The sequence below is a fragment of the Pieris brassicae genome, chromosome 13 (assembly GCF_905147105.1).
Source record: "Pieris brassicae chromosome 13, ilPieBrab1.1, whole genome shotgun sequence".
Taxonomy (NCBI): domain Eukaryota; kingdom Metazoa; phylum Arthropoda; class Insecta; order Lepidoptera; family Pieridae; genus Pieris; species Pieris brassicae.
The window spans coordinates 5496934-5510311 of record NC_059677.1 but is presented as its reverse complement, the minus strand read 5'-3'; the positions used below and the strand labels follow the sequence as shown (position 1 = coordinate 5510311).

At 35.6% G+C, this 13378-nt stretch overlaps 1 protein-coding gene across 1 annotated transcript; it reads left to right on the top strand.

The window, feature by feature from the left end:
- The first annotated feature begins 18 nt into the window (after positions 1–18).
- On the top strand, positions 19–11279 carry LOC123717916 (myotubularin-related protein 9). The gene is made up of 10 exons (XM_045674189.1): positions 19–455; positions 642–895; positions 1284–1482; positions 1631–1787; positions 3310–3423; positions 4966–5087; positions 5261–5367; positions 6574–6791; positions 8918–9100; positions 9442–11279. The coding sequence occupies exons 1-10, from the start codon at positions 309–311 to the stop codon at positions 9597–9599; spliced, it is 1659 nt and encodes a 552-aa protein (XP_045530145.1). The 5' UTR covers positions 19–308; the 3' UTR covers positions 9600–11279.
- Positions 11280–13378: the final 2099 nt, after the last annotated feature.

Below are 13378 nucleotides of genomic sequence, written 5' to 3'. Positions count from 1 at the left end.
CGACTTTTTTAATTTTTGATCAAATTCACAACGTTTTCTTAAAATATTGAAATTGGCAAATCAATGTAAGAACTGACAGTCACAGCTGACACTTGCGATTTGACAATAAATTGGGGCGGTCGGAGGGTGGCTGAGACGATTGACGAATCATCAATCAAGAAACAGGCCAAAATAATCCTTGTGTGTCACTTCTTTAAAGTTTAATAACTCTTGCTTTAAAAGCACTAAACTGCAACTACAAGGCTCCAAACGTTAAAATTAATAAATCTGTTGATGTCTAGAATAACAAGTTAGTTTATAGCTTTTCGATGGAATTTATCGAGCTTATCCTTATCAATAAGCTTGATGGAGTTATACTAAAATATCCACATCATGATAACGTAGATGGAACAGTGTGTATAACAGGACACCACCTGATTTTAAGTTCAAGGAAAGAAGGCGTTCGAGAGCTATGGGTAACCTTAATTACATTTATACTAATTAAACTTAATATTTCTCTTGAAACTACACAATTTACAAAGGTTATATGCTTACCTTACAAAACTTACTATTTTTTTTTCAAGAACTTCTTAAATAGTAAACTTAAGTATCCCGAAAATCTTATAATACAGTATTTTCATCAATATGTTTGTATTTTTCAGCTTCTTCACAAAAACATAGATAGCATAGAAAAGAAAGAAAATAAAGTAAGTGGAGGTGTTGTACAAGGAGGATCACTATTTTTAAAATGTAAAGATCTTAGAATATTTCAGTTAGATATTAGCAACTCAATGGAACTTAATCTGGTTGCACAAACTTTGGAGAATTTATCTAGTATACAGGACCCTAGTCTTTTTTATCCATTTTTTTATCGTCACATGCATCCTGTTATGGAAAATGGATACACTTTATATAGGTAAGACATTTATTTTATATAATATATATTGCATCATATTTAAAGTTTTTATGGGGTTTCTATATATATGTGTAAAGTGAGAGTTTCAATTGATGATGATGACACTTGAACCCTTATAGTGTATATATACCCTTGAATTTGAACAGCTTAAAGTCTGATTATAAAAGAGAAATTATGTATATAACATCAAAGTTATATCATTATTGTAAATAAGCTATGGTGCTTTAAAAAAATCTTAAAAGTTTATATAAGCTTCATAACTTTTTATGTAATTGTAAATTGATAATAATAATGGATATTATTTTTAAAATAACTAAACAGTAACCATGGTTACAAGAGTGAACCCTGTGATCATAAGTTAGGCTATATTTTAAAAATATATTTTCAGCATTGAAGGAGAGTTCACAAAAGTATTAGCAACAGAAGAATGGCGTATTTCTCGTGTAAATCAACATTATACGGTTTCACCAAGTTATGCGCAAGCTGTGGTTGTACCGAAGGTTATTGATGATGAAACATTGTTGGCTGCAGCAAGCTTCAGGCAAGGTGGACGGTTTCCAGTTCTCTCCTACAGACATAATAATGGGGTTTGTTGCTTTGGTACACTTAAGAGTCTTAAGTTCTAAGAGACAAGACAGTGTGTTGCCGGCCTTTTAAAAATTTGTACACTCTTTGCTTGTAGGATGCTTTTTTTCTTGTTTGTTTAACATAAATAATAATATATTAAAATCACAGGCAGTGTTATTAAGAGCTGGCCAGCCTCTCTATGGACCAAAGCACAGGAGATGCAAACCCGATGAACAGCTTTTGAATTCTGTTGTCAATGTCGGCATGAAGGGGATTATCTATGACTTAAGGAGCTCTAGCTTAATATCCCAACAACAAAATAAAGGTATTTTATGAATTTTTAACCATTGATTTTATGAGTTTTATACCAAGTAATAATAATATATATTCCTAGTGTTAATTTTAATATTAACTCTGTGGGTGGTGAAGGAAGGCGTTCTATGGACTGCATACCACGCCGAGATACGTGTCCGAAGAATGTAAGGATGCGTGATTGTACTGTTGAAAACAGACGCTGCTTAATACCGAGTTCTTGAAGTATCGAGACGTTTGTACGAAACTCTCCACAAAACCCCAAGCATTCTACTCCAAAACCACATTTGCAGAGCGTCTATTTTCTGTCTTTCCACGTCTCCAAAGGTGTAACCTTTTCAGCCGCGTACAGAAATATGGGGAATGTAAGTGTCTTCACGAGCCTGGTCTTCGCGGCTTATGTTATATTCCTGTTTCTCCATATTTTTTGCATCTTGTCCATAGCCGTTCTTGTGATGCCCATAAGTCGTTTGACCTCATCGATGCATCCGCCATTGTTTGAAATCCGAGCCCCAAGATAAATATAAGATTGGACCACGTTGCATTTCGCGATTTGAGTCACTTGAGGCGAATTATTTCTGGCAGGGCCAACAATCATTACCTTGGTTTTGCTGCGATTTATCTTAAGTCCAAACTGATGGCTCACTCGTTCCATCCTTGACAGAAGCTCATCCAAGTGTTGCGAACTGGATGCAATCAGTGTGGGGTCATCCGCGTAACGCAAGTTCGCAATCCGGTATCCACCAATTGTTACACCGTCTGTCCAGTCTTCCAAGGTGATGCGCATTATGAGCTCTGTGTACACGTTGAATAAGAGCGGTGATATTATGTACCCCTGGCGTACTCCTGGCACTTGGATGGAAATCACCTGATATGAAATCATCTGTGGGAACCGAAGCTGTGCCTTCTTCATAAAGCCGTCTTAATAGGTGCACAAGATGTTTTGGTGTGCCCATATCTAGCAGGGTCTTCCTCAACACCGGCCATCTCACCGAGTCGAAAGCTTTGGAGAAATCAGCAAAGCAAGTAAACCTGGGCTTATTAAATTCTCTTGACTTGACGTAAATTTACCGTCACGTTTTTCGGTTACGCGTCACTTTTTCCCGTTACGCACCACCTTTTTCTTGGCCCTACCATGGTTGATTCGAAGAGATTCAAAGCCTTTCATAACAAAAATATATAATACAGATAACAATGATAGTAATAATTCTATTACAATTAATGAATAATCTTAGTAGTAATAAGGTAAATTTATTTAACAAATTTCTGTAAAGTTGCATATAGTAGATCATTTTTCGAAAAATAAGGTCATAAAGAAGTTTCACTTATTACGTGTGTACACTCGTACACGCACACATTTTTTAATTTATCTGCGCGTTTAACACTCACTCGTACGATGAAGGAAGACATGAGGAAACCGGCTATAGTCCCAAAAAGTCCACATGTGTCACAGAAGGCTGTTCACCTTGCCTATTATGAAACAGATGATCAACACACGTGGGTTTTTTAAATGGACATACATATGTTGACTTCAGGTGGCGGAACAGAGACTGCGGCAAATTACTCCCAATGGAGAATTTACAATCGGTCAATGGACGACGTGGATAACCAACAACAATTATTGGAAAGTTTTTCTAAATTAATTGAGGGTGAGTTAGAAAATTCCTAAATATTAGGTTGGGGAAAAAGTTTCTTCGCATTTTTTTTAAAAAAAAGTTCACAACATTTTTTAATATAGTTTCTTTATGTGTAACTAATGTATGTAGGTACCATTTTGTTCGATATCTTTTTGCCATCTCGTAGGTATGGACATGATCCCAGTGCTATAGAAATTTTGGGGTTTCTGATCAAAATACCGCGACAATTGATTTTGGCAGTCCTCGCGTGATGTTAACCTGTCTAAAAAATTCTGGAGAAACCGGAACAGATGGAAATCTGAAATCTGAGGTCAGGACTATACGGCGGATGTAATAACACCTTCTTGCCAAGCTCTCAAAATTTCTGCTGAGTGGCTTAACATATGTGAGATCTACCGTTATCATGATGACAAACCACACCCCTTCTGTTGATTCATTCCGGCCGCTTTCTCTCAACTTCTTGCTTTAATCTCATCAGTTTTTCGAGGTCAGAATCGAAGGTCCTATCTGGTGGTCAGCTCATAATGAATAATGCCCAATCCCACCACATATTCAGCATCACTTTGTTGCGAGTTATCCCGGGATACGCCACAGTCTGTAAAGATTGACCGGGCTTTGACCACGACATTTTTCGCACGCTCTTGTATATAATCCACTTTTCATCACCAGCTATCAGCTTCTTCAAAAATGGTACGGTTATTACGTCGCAATAAAGAATCACAAATCATCATCATTCATTCATTCATAATCATCATTAGGTGTCTTTCAGTGAGCTCGTGAGGTACCCAAATATCGAGCTTTTTTCAAATGCGCCAAAACTGTTTTGTGGTCTTTTCCCAGTTCTTCAACTACTGCATAAGTACTGATATGCCGATCTTGCTCCACTTTTTCAAAAATGGCATCCATTATATCCGTAATAGGGCGACCAAAGCGACGTGTATCTTTGACATCAAAATTTCAGGATTGAAAACGCTTAAACCAAATTTGTGCTACTCTCACAGACACTGCACTAGTTCCATAAACAGCGCAGACTTGCGTTGCATTTTTATCTATTTTGTAAATTTTAAAATGTATTGAGTTTCTTTATTTGATTCACTCATCTTGACAGTACGAAAAATAAATAAAAAATCACACATTTGCCTAATTTGAATTTGGAATTATCTTCTTTAAAATGTAAACTTTTAATAATGCCAAAACCAGCCAAAGAGATTTTATTACATACATACCCCAACCTAATAGGGATACAAGTAATTACTTATTAACTTACTAATTAATTTTGAAGAATACAAATAATTACTTAAAATTACTAATAAACATTGAATAAGATTAGTACATGTATTATTTACTAGCAGGCTATGTCATCATTAATTCTACTAATCTGTGACCATTTTGTGTCTATGTGTTTTGTGACTGTTATCTATATTTTTAATTTTGATTTTTAAATAATTTTAATACATGGCCTTTTAAAGCCATGTTTACCACCAAGCAATCTCTTCCATTTATCGCTGATAAATGACAAATCCACTGGTTCAGTCAAAATTGTGTATGTTCCAGCCTGTATGGATCAGGAGATATCCTGTGACAAATGGATGTCGCGTTTGGAATCTTCCGGATGGGCGGAATCGGTGCGGAATTCTTTGCACACGGCCTGTATAATAGCACAACATATACACCATGTATGTATTAAGATTATTGTTGAATACTGAAGAATACCTGCCCTAATATTTTTTGTATAGAGCAGGGCTCACCTGTTGTAAAGTGATACCATGGACAGTAGGTCAGATGGCTCGCGAGTGCGTTGTCGGCCCTTTAAAATGCTCATTTGATGGAATATTTAATATTCTTACAGAAAGGTGAACCAGTGTTAATACACGGAACGCGAGGTGAAGATGCTACGCTTCTTGTGTGTTCTTTGGTTCAAATAATTTTAAACCCAGATTGCAGGACCATAAGAGGGTAAGGCTGTTTATTTTTACACTTTCTATGATTACCATAAGCTAAAAATTTTCTATGAATACTATAAGATTACAATTGTCTATGACTACCATTATCTAAACATTGTCTATGGTAAGTTGAAAATTGTCTATGAATACTATAAGATAATAATTTTCTATGACTACCATAAGCTAAAAAAAATCTATGAACACTATAAGATAACAATAGTCTATGAATATCGTATGTTAAATATTATCAGTGAATACCAAAAGCTAACAATTGTCTATGTATACTACTTATAGTGATATAGTATAGTAAATAAATTTATCAAATTATATATTAACAAAGTTTTTTCAAAATCAGTCCAGACTATCTCGAGTTTAGCAATTTGTTTAAACAAAGAAAACATTGTATGAATGAATGTGTCGGTTGCTAATAACAGCTGCCATGATTTCGAGCTATTACCTATGATTCTATATTGTCTATGTGTTGTCAGCTTTAAAAAAAAACATTTACATTTTGAGGCAATGCATTTTTTAAATGAATTCTAACAGAATGCGAAAAAAATGTTGGACGTTTTCAATTTCTAGTGTCTAAGTCCGTCTTCATCACAGCGTAAATACAATTTGTTAGAAAGGGACGAACTGATTTGGTTAATGCACTAAAGGTTATCTGTCTCTTTTCATCTCAGCGTGAACACAATTTGATAGAAAGAGACGAAAAGATTTGGTTAATGAACTAAAGTCTATCTGTCTCTTTTCATCTCAGCGTGAACACAATTTGTTAGAAAGGGACGAACTGATTTGGTTAATGAACTAAAGTCTATCTGTCTTTTTTCATCTCAGCGTGAACACAATTTGTTAGAAAGGGACGAACTGAGTTGGTTAATGCACTAAAGTCTATCTGTCTCTTCATCTCAGCGTGAACACAATTTGTTAGAAAGGGACGAACTGATTTGGTTAATGAACTAAAGTCTATCTGTCTCTTTTCATCTCAGCGTGAACACAATTTGTTAGAAAGGGACGAACTGATTTGGTTAATGAACTAAAGTCTATATGTCTCTTTTCATCTCAGCGTGAACACAATTTGTTAGTAAAAATGAAAAACAGTTATGGTTAATTAACTAGTCTGTCTGTCTCTTTTTTTCACAGTGTGAACACAATTTGTCAGACTCTTTCTGACACATATATTTTGTTAAAAGTTCATTAGATTGGAAATAATTTTCAGCTTGCAAGCGCTAATAGAACGTGAATGGCTCCAAGCTGGTCACCCATTCGGGTCTCGTTTACGTTGTGGTCCCTACTCCAGCCAATCCAGGGCTGCGCCAACGTTTCCACTCTTCCTGGACTGTGTCAGGCAGTTCCTGGAGCAGTTCCCGTGCAGTTTCGAATATCGGCAATCCTTTCTCATCGCATTGTTTGAACACTCTTACGCAAGTCAATTTGGTGAGTATTTTTATCACATTTTTCCCACTAGTCTTCAAGAAGAAATAATCAGATTTTTTTATTTAATTTAAAATACTCAGAACAACGAATTATATCTTTAAATGTTGGTAAAATATAATAATTATTATTCCCGAAGGGGTAGACAGAAACCACAGATCTTCCCTTACCGTCCTCACCTCTCTCGCTTCATCCACTTTCATCCCATAGTCAGTTATGGCTACTTTTAATTTGGTCCTTCTCGAGTACGTCCTGTATTTGGTCTAGGTATGACAAGGCCTACCTAACACGACTTCACCATCCATTGGCTTGTATATCCTACTTCTCATTCCTTTCATCATGGCCATTAAACACTCCTCACGTGTCATTACTTATCCTGTCACACAATGCCACACTTACTCTGTTGATTCTGTGACCCAAAACTCAAGATTTACGGAATGTATTCATGTTAGAAAATCCAAAATGAAACACGTCAAATTATTAACCTACTAAAAACGTAAAAAGGTTGCATAATTAAAAAAAACTACTAATAATAATAATAAATAATAAAATTAAAAATAGACAATATAAAAACGTTAATTATTTAACGTTATAAATATTCAATAAGTCTTGATAACACAAATTAAAAAATCTTAATTTAAAGCGACTTAAGAATAACTTCAGACTAATAAACACTATTGCTTGGAAGTCTTAACAAGTTACCATACTCATAAAAGGCCAAAATTATAAAATAAAAAAGGCCAAAATTATAAAATAAAAAAGGCCAAAATTATAACATAAAAAAGGCCAAAATTATAAAATTAAAAAAGGTTAAAATTATAAAAATAAAAAAAATGTGAGCCGTCACGGGACGCCTGGCAGATGTGAAACATCGACATTATTTTGTAAAAGTAATATGCAGAAAAGAACATATTGTGATAGGAACTAAATATGTCATAATGATAAAATAAAATATTACGATTTTTTTCCAGATATCGATGACTATTTATTGAATAAACATTTATTTTCATTAAATACAAAATTTTACGAATTCATTTCAAATCGTGACTACTTAATTCGTTTAATCAGTGACTTCGGTAATAGTTATATTCGATGTTGCCTCTGAGGACGGTTTAACTGTGACAATTGGTCGATGGTAACTGAAGTATGTTACAAAAGTATTGGACATAACATTAGTAAATTTTAATTGGCTTCAATATATTAGTAAACTCAAGAATCTTAGCTAGTTATTTCAAGATATTACTAAAATCGTAAATTATAAGTATCAATAATGAATGTTTCACAATAAATTTGTTTGTTAATTTTTACAATAATTATTATTGTAACAATATATACGATATATATATACAATGGTATATATATACAGTCTATATGCAGTAGTGTGTAAATCTGTTTTACGTGCGTCTATAAATGTTTCACATCAAAAATTGTAAAATAAATCCTAATTAAAAAAATGTGTGCGTGTACGTGTGTACGTAAGAAGTGAAACTTCTTTACGACCTTATTTTTCGAAAAATTATCTACTATATGCAACTTTACAGAAATTGGTTAAATAAAGTTTAACAAAAGGCTTTTATTATCATAAACATGAATACAAATAATACAATTATTTAATTTAACCTTATTACTACTAAGATTATTACAGAATTTCATTAATTGTAATAGATTTATTACTATCATTGTTATGGTTATTATATAAAAAAATAAATCAATGGCGCTACAACCTTTTAGGTCTGGGCCTCAGTTGTCTGTATCTGTTTCATGATCGTTTGTGAATTGAATAGGCAAGTAGTTGATCAGCCTTCTGTGCCTGACGCACGCCGTCCACTTTTTGGGTCTAAGGCAAGCCGGTTTCCTCACGATGTTTTGCTTCACCGTTCGAGCTAATGTTTAATGCGTACATAGAAAGAAAATCCATTGGTGCACAGCCGGGGATCGAACCTACGACCTCAGGGATGAGAGTCGCACGCTGAAGCCATTAGACCAACACTTCTGCGTTACTTGCAATCGTTATTATATATATTTCTTATTAATGGCTTCGGACTTTAAAACTGAACTGTCTCGCTAGGCACTCTAAAAACTTGAAACCCAAATCAGAAAAGAAAAGAAAATGTCTATTTATATTTTAGGTACATTCCTCTGTGACAGCGACCAAGAGCGATCAACACGAGGCGTTTACAGACAGACGACCAGCTTGTGGTCATTTGTGAACCAGCCAGATGAGCTCTGTGCCTACATCAACCCATTGTACGACCCCACTCCGAATGTCATATGGCCATCAGTTGCGCCCATGAGCTACGTCATATGGGAAGGTAAGAAATATCCACGATTGAGCGTTTCTTAATTCAGTTTACCAGCTACCTGGAACCAGCTACCTGAAGTAATTCGACTCAGGGTCTTTCAAGAAGGCAATTCTTAAAAGGTCGGCATCGCTCTGGCGAACCTTCTGGCAATGTGAGTGTCCATGGGCGGCGATAGCACATGACAACTTCTAAGAGCCCTCTACCCTCGAAATAATCTGTCCAACGCGTAACTGACAGATTGACATTGACAGGTACCTCTAGGATGTCTATGGTATAGCGTGGTGTTGCCATTTTAATAAAGTTATTTAGTATTTTTTTGCGGGTAGTAAAATTGGAATTGTTTTCTCCAGAGTTATACCTCCGTTGGCTGGTCCCCCAACGGACGGAGGAACGCGAAGAACAATACAAGGTGATTCGGACCAGGGAACAGCATTTGCGTTCACAGGCCCAACAACTTCGAAGGGAGTTGATGGACTTGGCCCATAGATATTATAATTTAGATAAGTAATTTGTTGTCATATTTTTAACTATTTCTTTTAATGGTAATAATACTTTGTAAAAATATAATTATTTTATTAAAGAGCAGTGATGGCCTAGTGGCCTGCCACTCTCATGTTGGTGCCTTCCAGGCGTGGCTTTGCAGTGGAATTCTCTTTCTTTATACAGTCAAATTGAAACTTAAAATAACTTTATTCATATAGGTAACTAAGTACAATTATGAACGTAAATAGAAAAGATGTTTAATTGATTCTTAATTTACATTTACTACCAGTTCGCAAGTCAAGGGCGTAGAGCGAGCAAGAACTGGCAAGAAACTCTCTGCCACTCTTTTTAATCGCCAAGTTTTAAGGCATACAAATTGTTTGAACTGGAGCAAATCAATCCCAAGGATTAGGATCATTTTAATAAAGTCATATTTATAAAAGAGCTTTTTTAACGACACGTACGTGATCGTACGTGAAGGCATTCCGACCTGGTGCCGATCCTTCTTGATGGAAGGTTTTTCCTCTTTATTATTTAAAAAAATACACTAGTTATCAGCAGCCAGTTGGTTCAGGTTGTCTTCCGATATAGGCCTCCCCCTGTTGTTTTCACTCGTCTGCTTTCACGAGTTGATCTTCTCCATCCTCCCGGCAGATCGTCTTCCCATATCTTTTTTTGACTCTTTTTCATCTCCCATCTCTGGGATACTAGAAAAAAAAATTTGAAACAGAGGCCCCGATCTAAAGAGGTTGTAGCGCCACTGATTCATATATTATTTATCTCTGGGATACCATGACGTCTTAAATAAAAGACAGCCAGTGGCCGTGGCCTCAGATATCTGTTTCTCAATTAGATCTGGATCTATGGCTGTCCCTTTCAGCCTTTCTTAAACAGGAAAGTTCCCAGTCGTGGTTCGAATGTTTTAAAGTTGATAGTCGCACGCGCAAGCCACCACAAAGCTGCTCCAAATCAAAGTAATCAGTGGCGCTACCACCTTTTTAGATCTGGGCTTCAGATTTTTGTATCCGTCTCATGATTTGTCAATCTAATAGGCGAGTAGGTGATCAGCCTTCTGCGCCTGATACACGCCGTCGTATTGCGCTAAGGCAAGCCGTGTACTTCGCGATGTTTGCCTTTACCGTTCGAGCGAATGTTAAACCACATGTGAAGCCACTAGACCAACACAGCTCCAAATAATATTTGATATTTAATTACTGTGAAACTCTCTTGTTCATCATGACTTAATTAGTATAGAAGTGTGTAAATATAATTGTCAAACCATTCATAGATATTGTCTATGGGTAAAGTCAGAAAAGTTCAATTTGTAAACATATAACCTTTTTGTATTAAGGGACGCAAAAATGTCTGCCCTATCAGCGTCAATTTATGTAAAAAATTGTTCAAAATAATATATTTATATACTTTGCAAATGAAAGATTGTATTAGTTTAAGAATGTATGTACACAGCGGCTTTAAGCGGGGCCTAAGTTTCTTCAAGTGTGTAATTTAAGTAGAATTATTGTCAATTATATATTTGCATTTATTTTGTTTTATTTAAAAATCCTTCTTATATAATAAAGGATGGCTATAGAACAGTCATAAAAGGCCTGTGCCGGCCTTTAATAGAGCTCTTTTAAATCGACTTTAAAAAAGCGATTGTTAATTTGAACTGTATGTAATATATTTAGATATTTGTAATGTTGGACTTGAATAAAATTATTAATTAGTAATACAGATAACATACATATTTTAAACAGAGCAGATAACATTTATAAATTTAAAAAAAAATTATTCATACAGATAACATAATGAACGTCAAAAAAAGAAATTTACATGAAATGATTCTAATTTTACATTTAGTGCCAGTTCTCTAATCTATAACCAAGATACCATGGCGTCCCTGCGTCGTCGATGCATTCAGTTCTCTCTCGACACAAGTCAAAATAAATTAATAATTATTATATTATAAAAGTATTTTAAATGTAAAATATTAATAATCATTAGAGCTGTAGCCTTACTTACAATTTCTTTCAAGATAACTAAGTAAAAAACATACTAAACGACTATGAAAAGTGCTAAGGTGTGCTGGCGACGTTGGCTACCTGGCCGCAAGCGGAGCTTTCGACTCTGGCTAGGTTGCCTACTTGGCAAAGTCGCCAAGTGAGTTAGCCGGCATACATCTCACTAAGACCTAGTTGGCTTACTTCTCGGTGAGGTCAGGCCCTAATAGACAAAAAGAAAACTGTAATTTAACCTAACAAATGACAAATTATACTTAATGTTTCAAAGACGAAACTAGATTGTTGCAGTTACCGGCAAACTTCTTGAGCGTTAAACAAGGGAGTGGGGGAAAGTTCGCGCATCGTACACAGCGCGGGACACAAACGTCATTAAAGATGTTCGCCGGTATCTATACTGCTAAACAAAGATAAAGTCTTAGTGCCTCTTCAAATATGTCCTCCACACATTATTACGCTATCAAATTAATATTACTTATAATAAATAATCATTAATATAATATATTTTTCCAAATATACTACATATTAACTATTATGTCATATAATGTCGTAATAGGAGGCAAACGGGCAGGAGGCTCAGCTGATGCTAAGTGATACCGTCGCCCATGGATACTCACATTGCCAGAAGGTTAAGTGCCGGCCTTTTAAAAATTAGCACACTCTTTTCTTGAAGCACCCTGTCGAATTGTTCTTAAGTTTTCATACCTCTCGTTTCCGTAGGATGTATCTAGTAAAGTATGCGCTGAGTATATGGAAGCAGATGCCTTAACAAAGCAGCTGCCTGGGCCGCGGCTGCTGAAACTAAGAACAAGTATGGGAATCTTGCGACCTTGTTATAATTTTATACTGTCTATATAGAGCAGTGTTAGGCTGAATTTAGTCGTACCGGCGCTGATGTTAAGATATATGAACTTGTAGGAAGCGTTTTTGAATGACGCGTAGCTATCAGCGCGCATGCCTGTGCTTTCAGTGAGCGTTGAAGTGTCGAACGGAGCGGACGTTGTCAGCGTGTACAGTCATGGCAAATGGCGAAGTGGATACAGGTTGAGTTATCGACGAGTTACGCCTGAGGAAGAAATTGTGGGATGCATCCGATCCACTCTACAAAAATAAAGATGCAAGAAACAAAGCCTGGGAGGACACACACATTGTTCGAATAACTAATACAAAGCAGCAATAACTAATACACTCCGCATTTTGATTTTCGTCTGTACAGTAAGGCGGTCAGTACGATACTGAAACGAGCCACGCTGAGCCTCAGCGCTGATGTATGAGCGCTGACGGTGAGCGTGAGACTAAATTCAGCCTTACACTAGTTGCTTCAGCGTGGGACGGTTGAGAGAGATCCCTGAAGTTTAAGGTTCAAACCCCGTGTAATTTGGACTCTTAAAAATAGGTCGGATAGTATCTCTAAATTCAGCTTATTAACAATAATAAAACTGATGTACTTTTCAGGCCGAAAGTTTTCATTCATCTACTTGCCTATTAAGAATAAATGATCACGAAACAGAAAACGTTCGCCCAGAACTATTTTTTTTTCATGTATAAGTCGATTAATTTATTGAGTAATAAATTTAGTTAAAAGTCAAATCATTTATTTAAATTAGGCCTGTTAAAAACTCACTTTTGAAACTAACTCCATACTTACCTACTCTTTTAAAATAATTTTACAATATTTTGTATACATTTGATAATTATATGTAAAGACCGTGTATCCAGAAGTAAGAAAAATAGTATACTAAAATAAAGGAGAAGCGTGGTGTTATAACACGCGTAAGAAGTGAAA

Coding starts and splice junctions, on each gene's coding strand:
- LOC123717916 (XM_045674189.1), top strand. CDS start 309: ATGGAATTTATCGAGCTTATCCTTATCAATAAGCTTGATGGAGTTATA. Junction 456..641: donor AAGGCGTTCGAGAGCTATGG/GTAACCTTAATT, acceptor TGTATTTTTCAG/CTTCTTCACAAAAACATAGA. Junction 9,101..9,441: donor GAGCTACGTCATATGGGAAG/GTAAGAAATATC, acceptor TGTTTTCTCCAG/AGTTATACCTCCGTTGGCTG.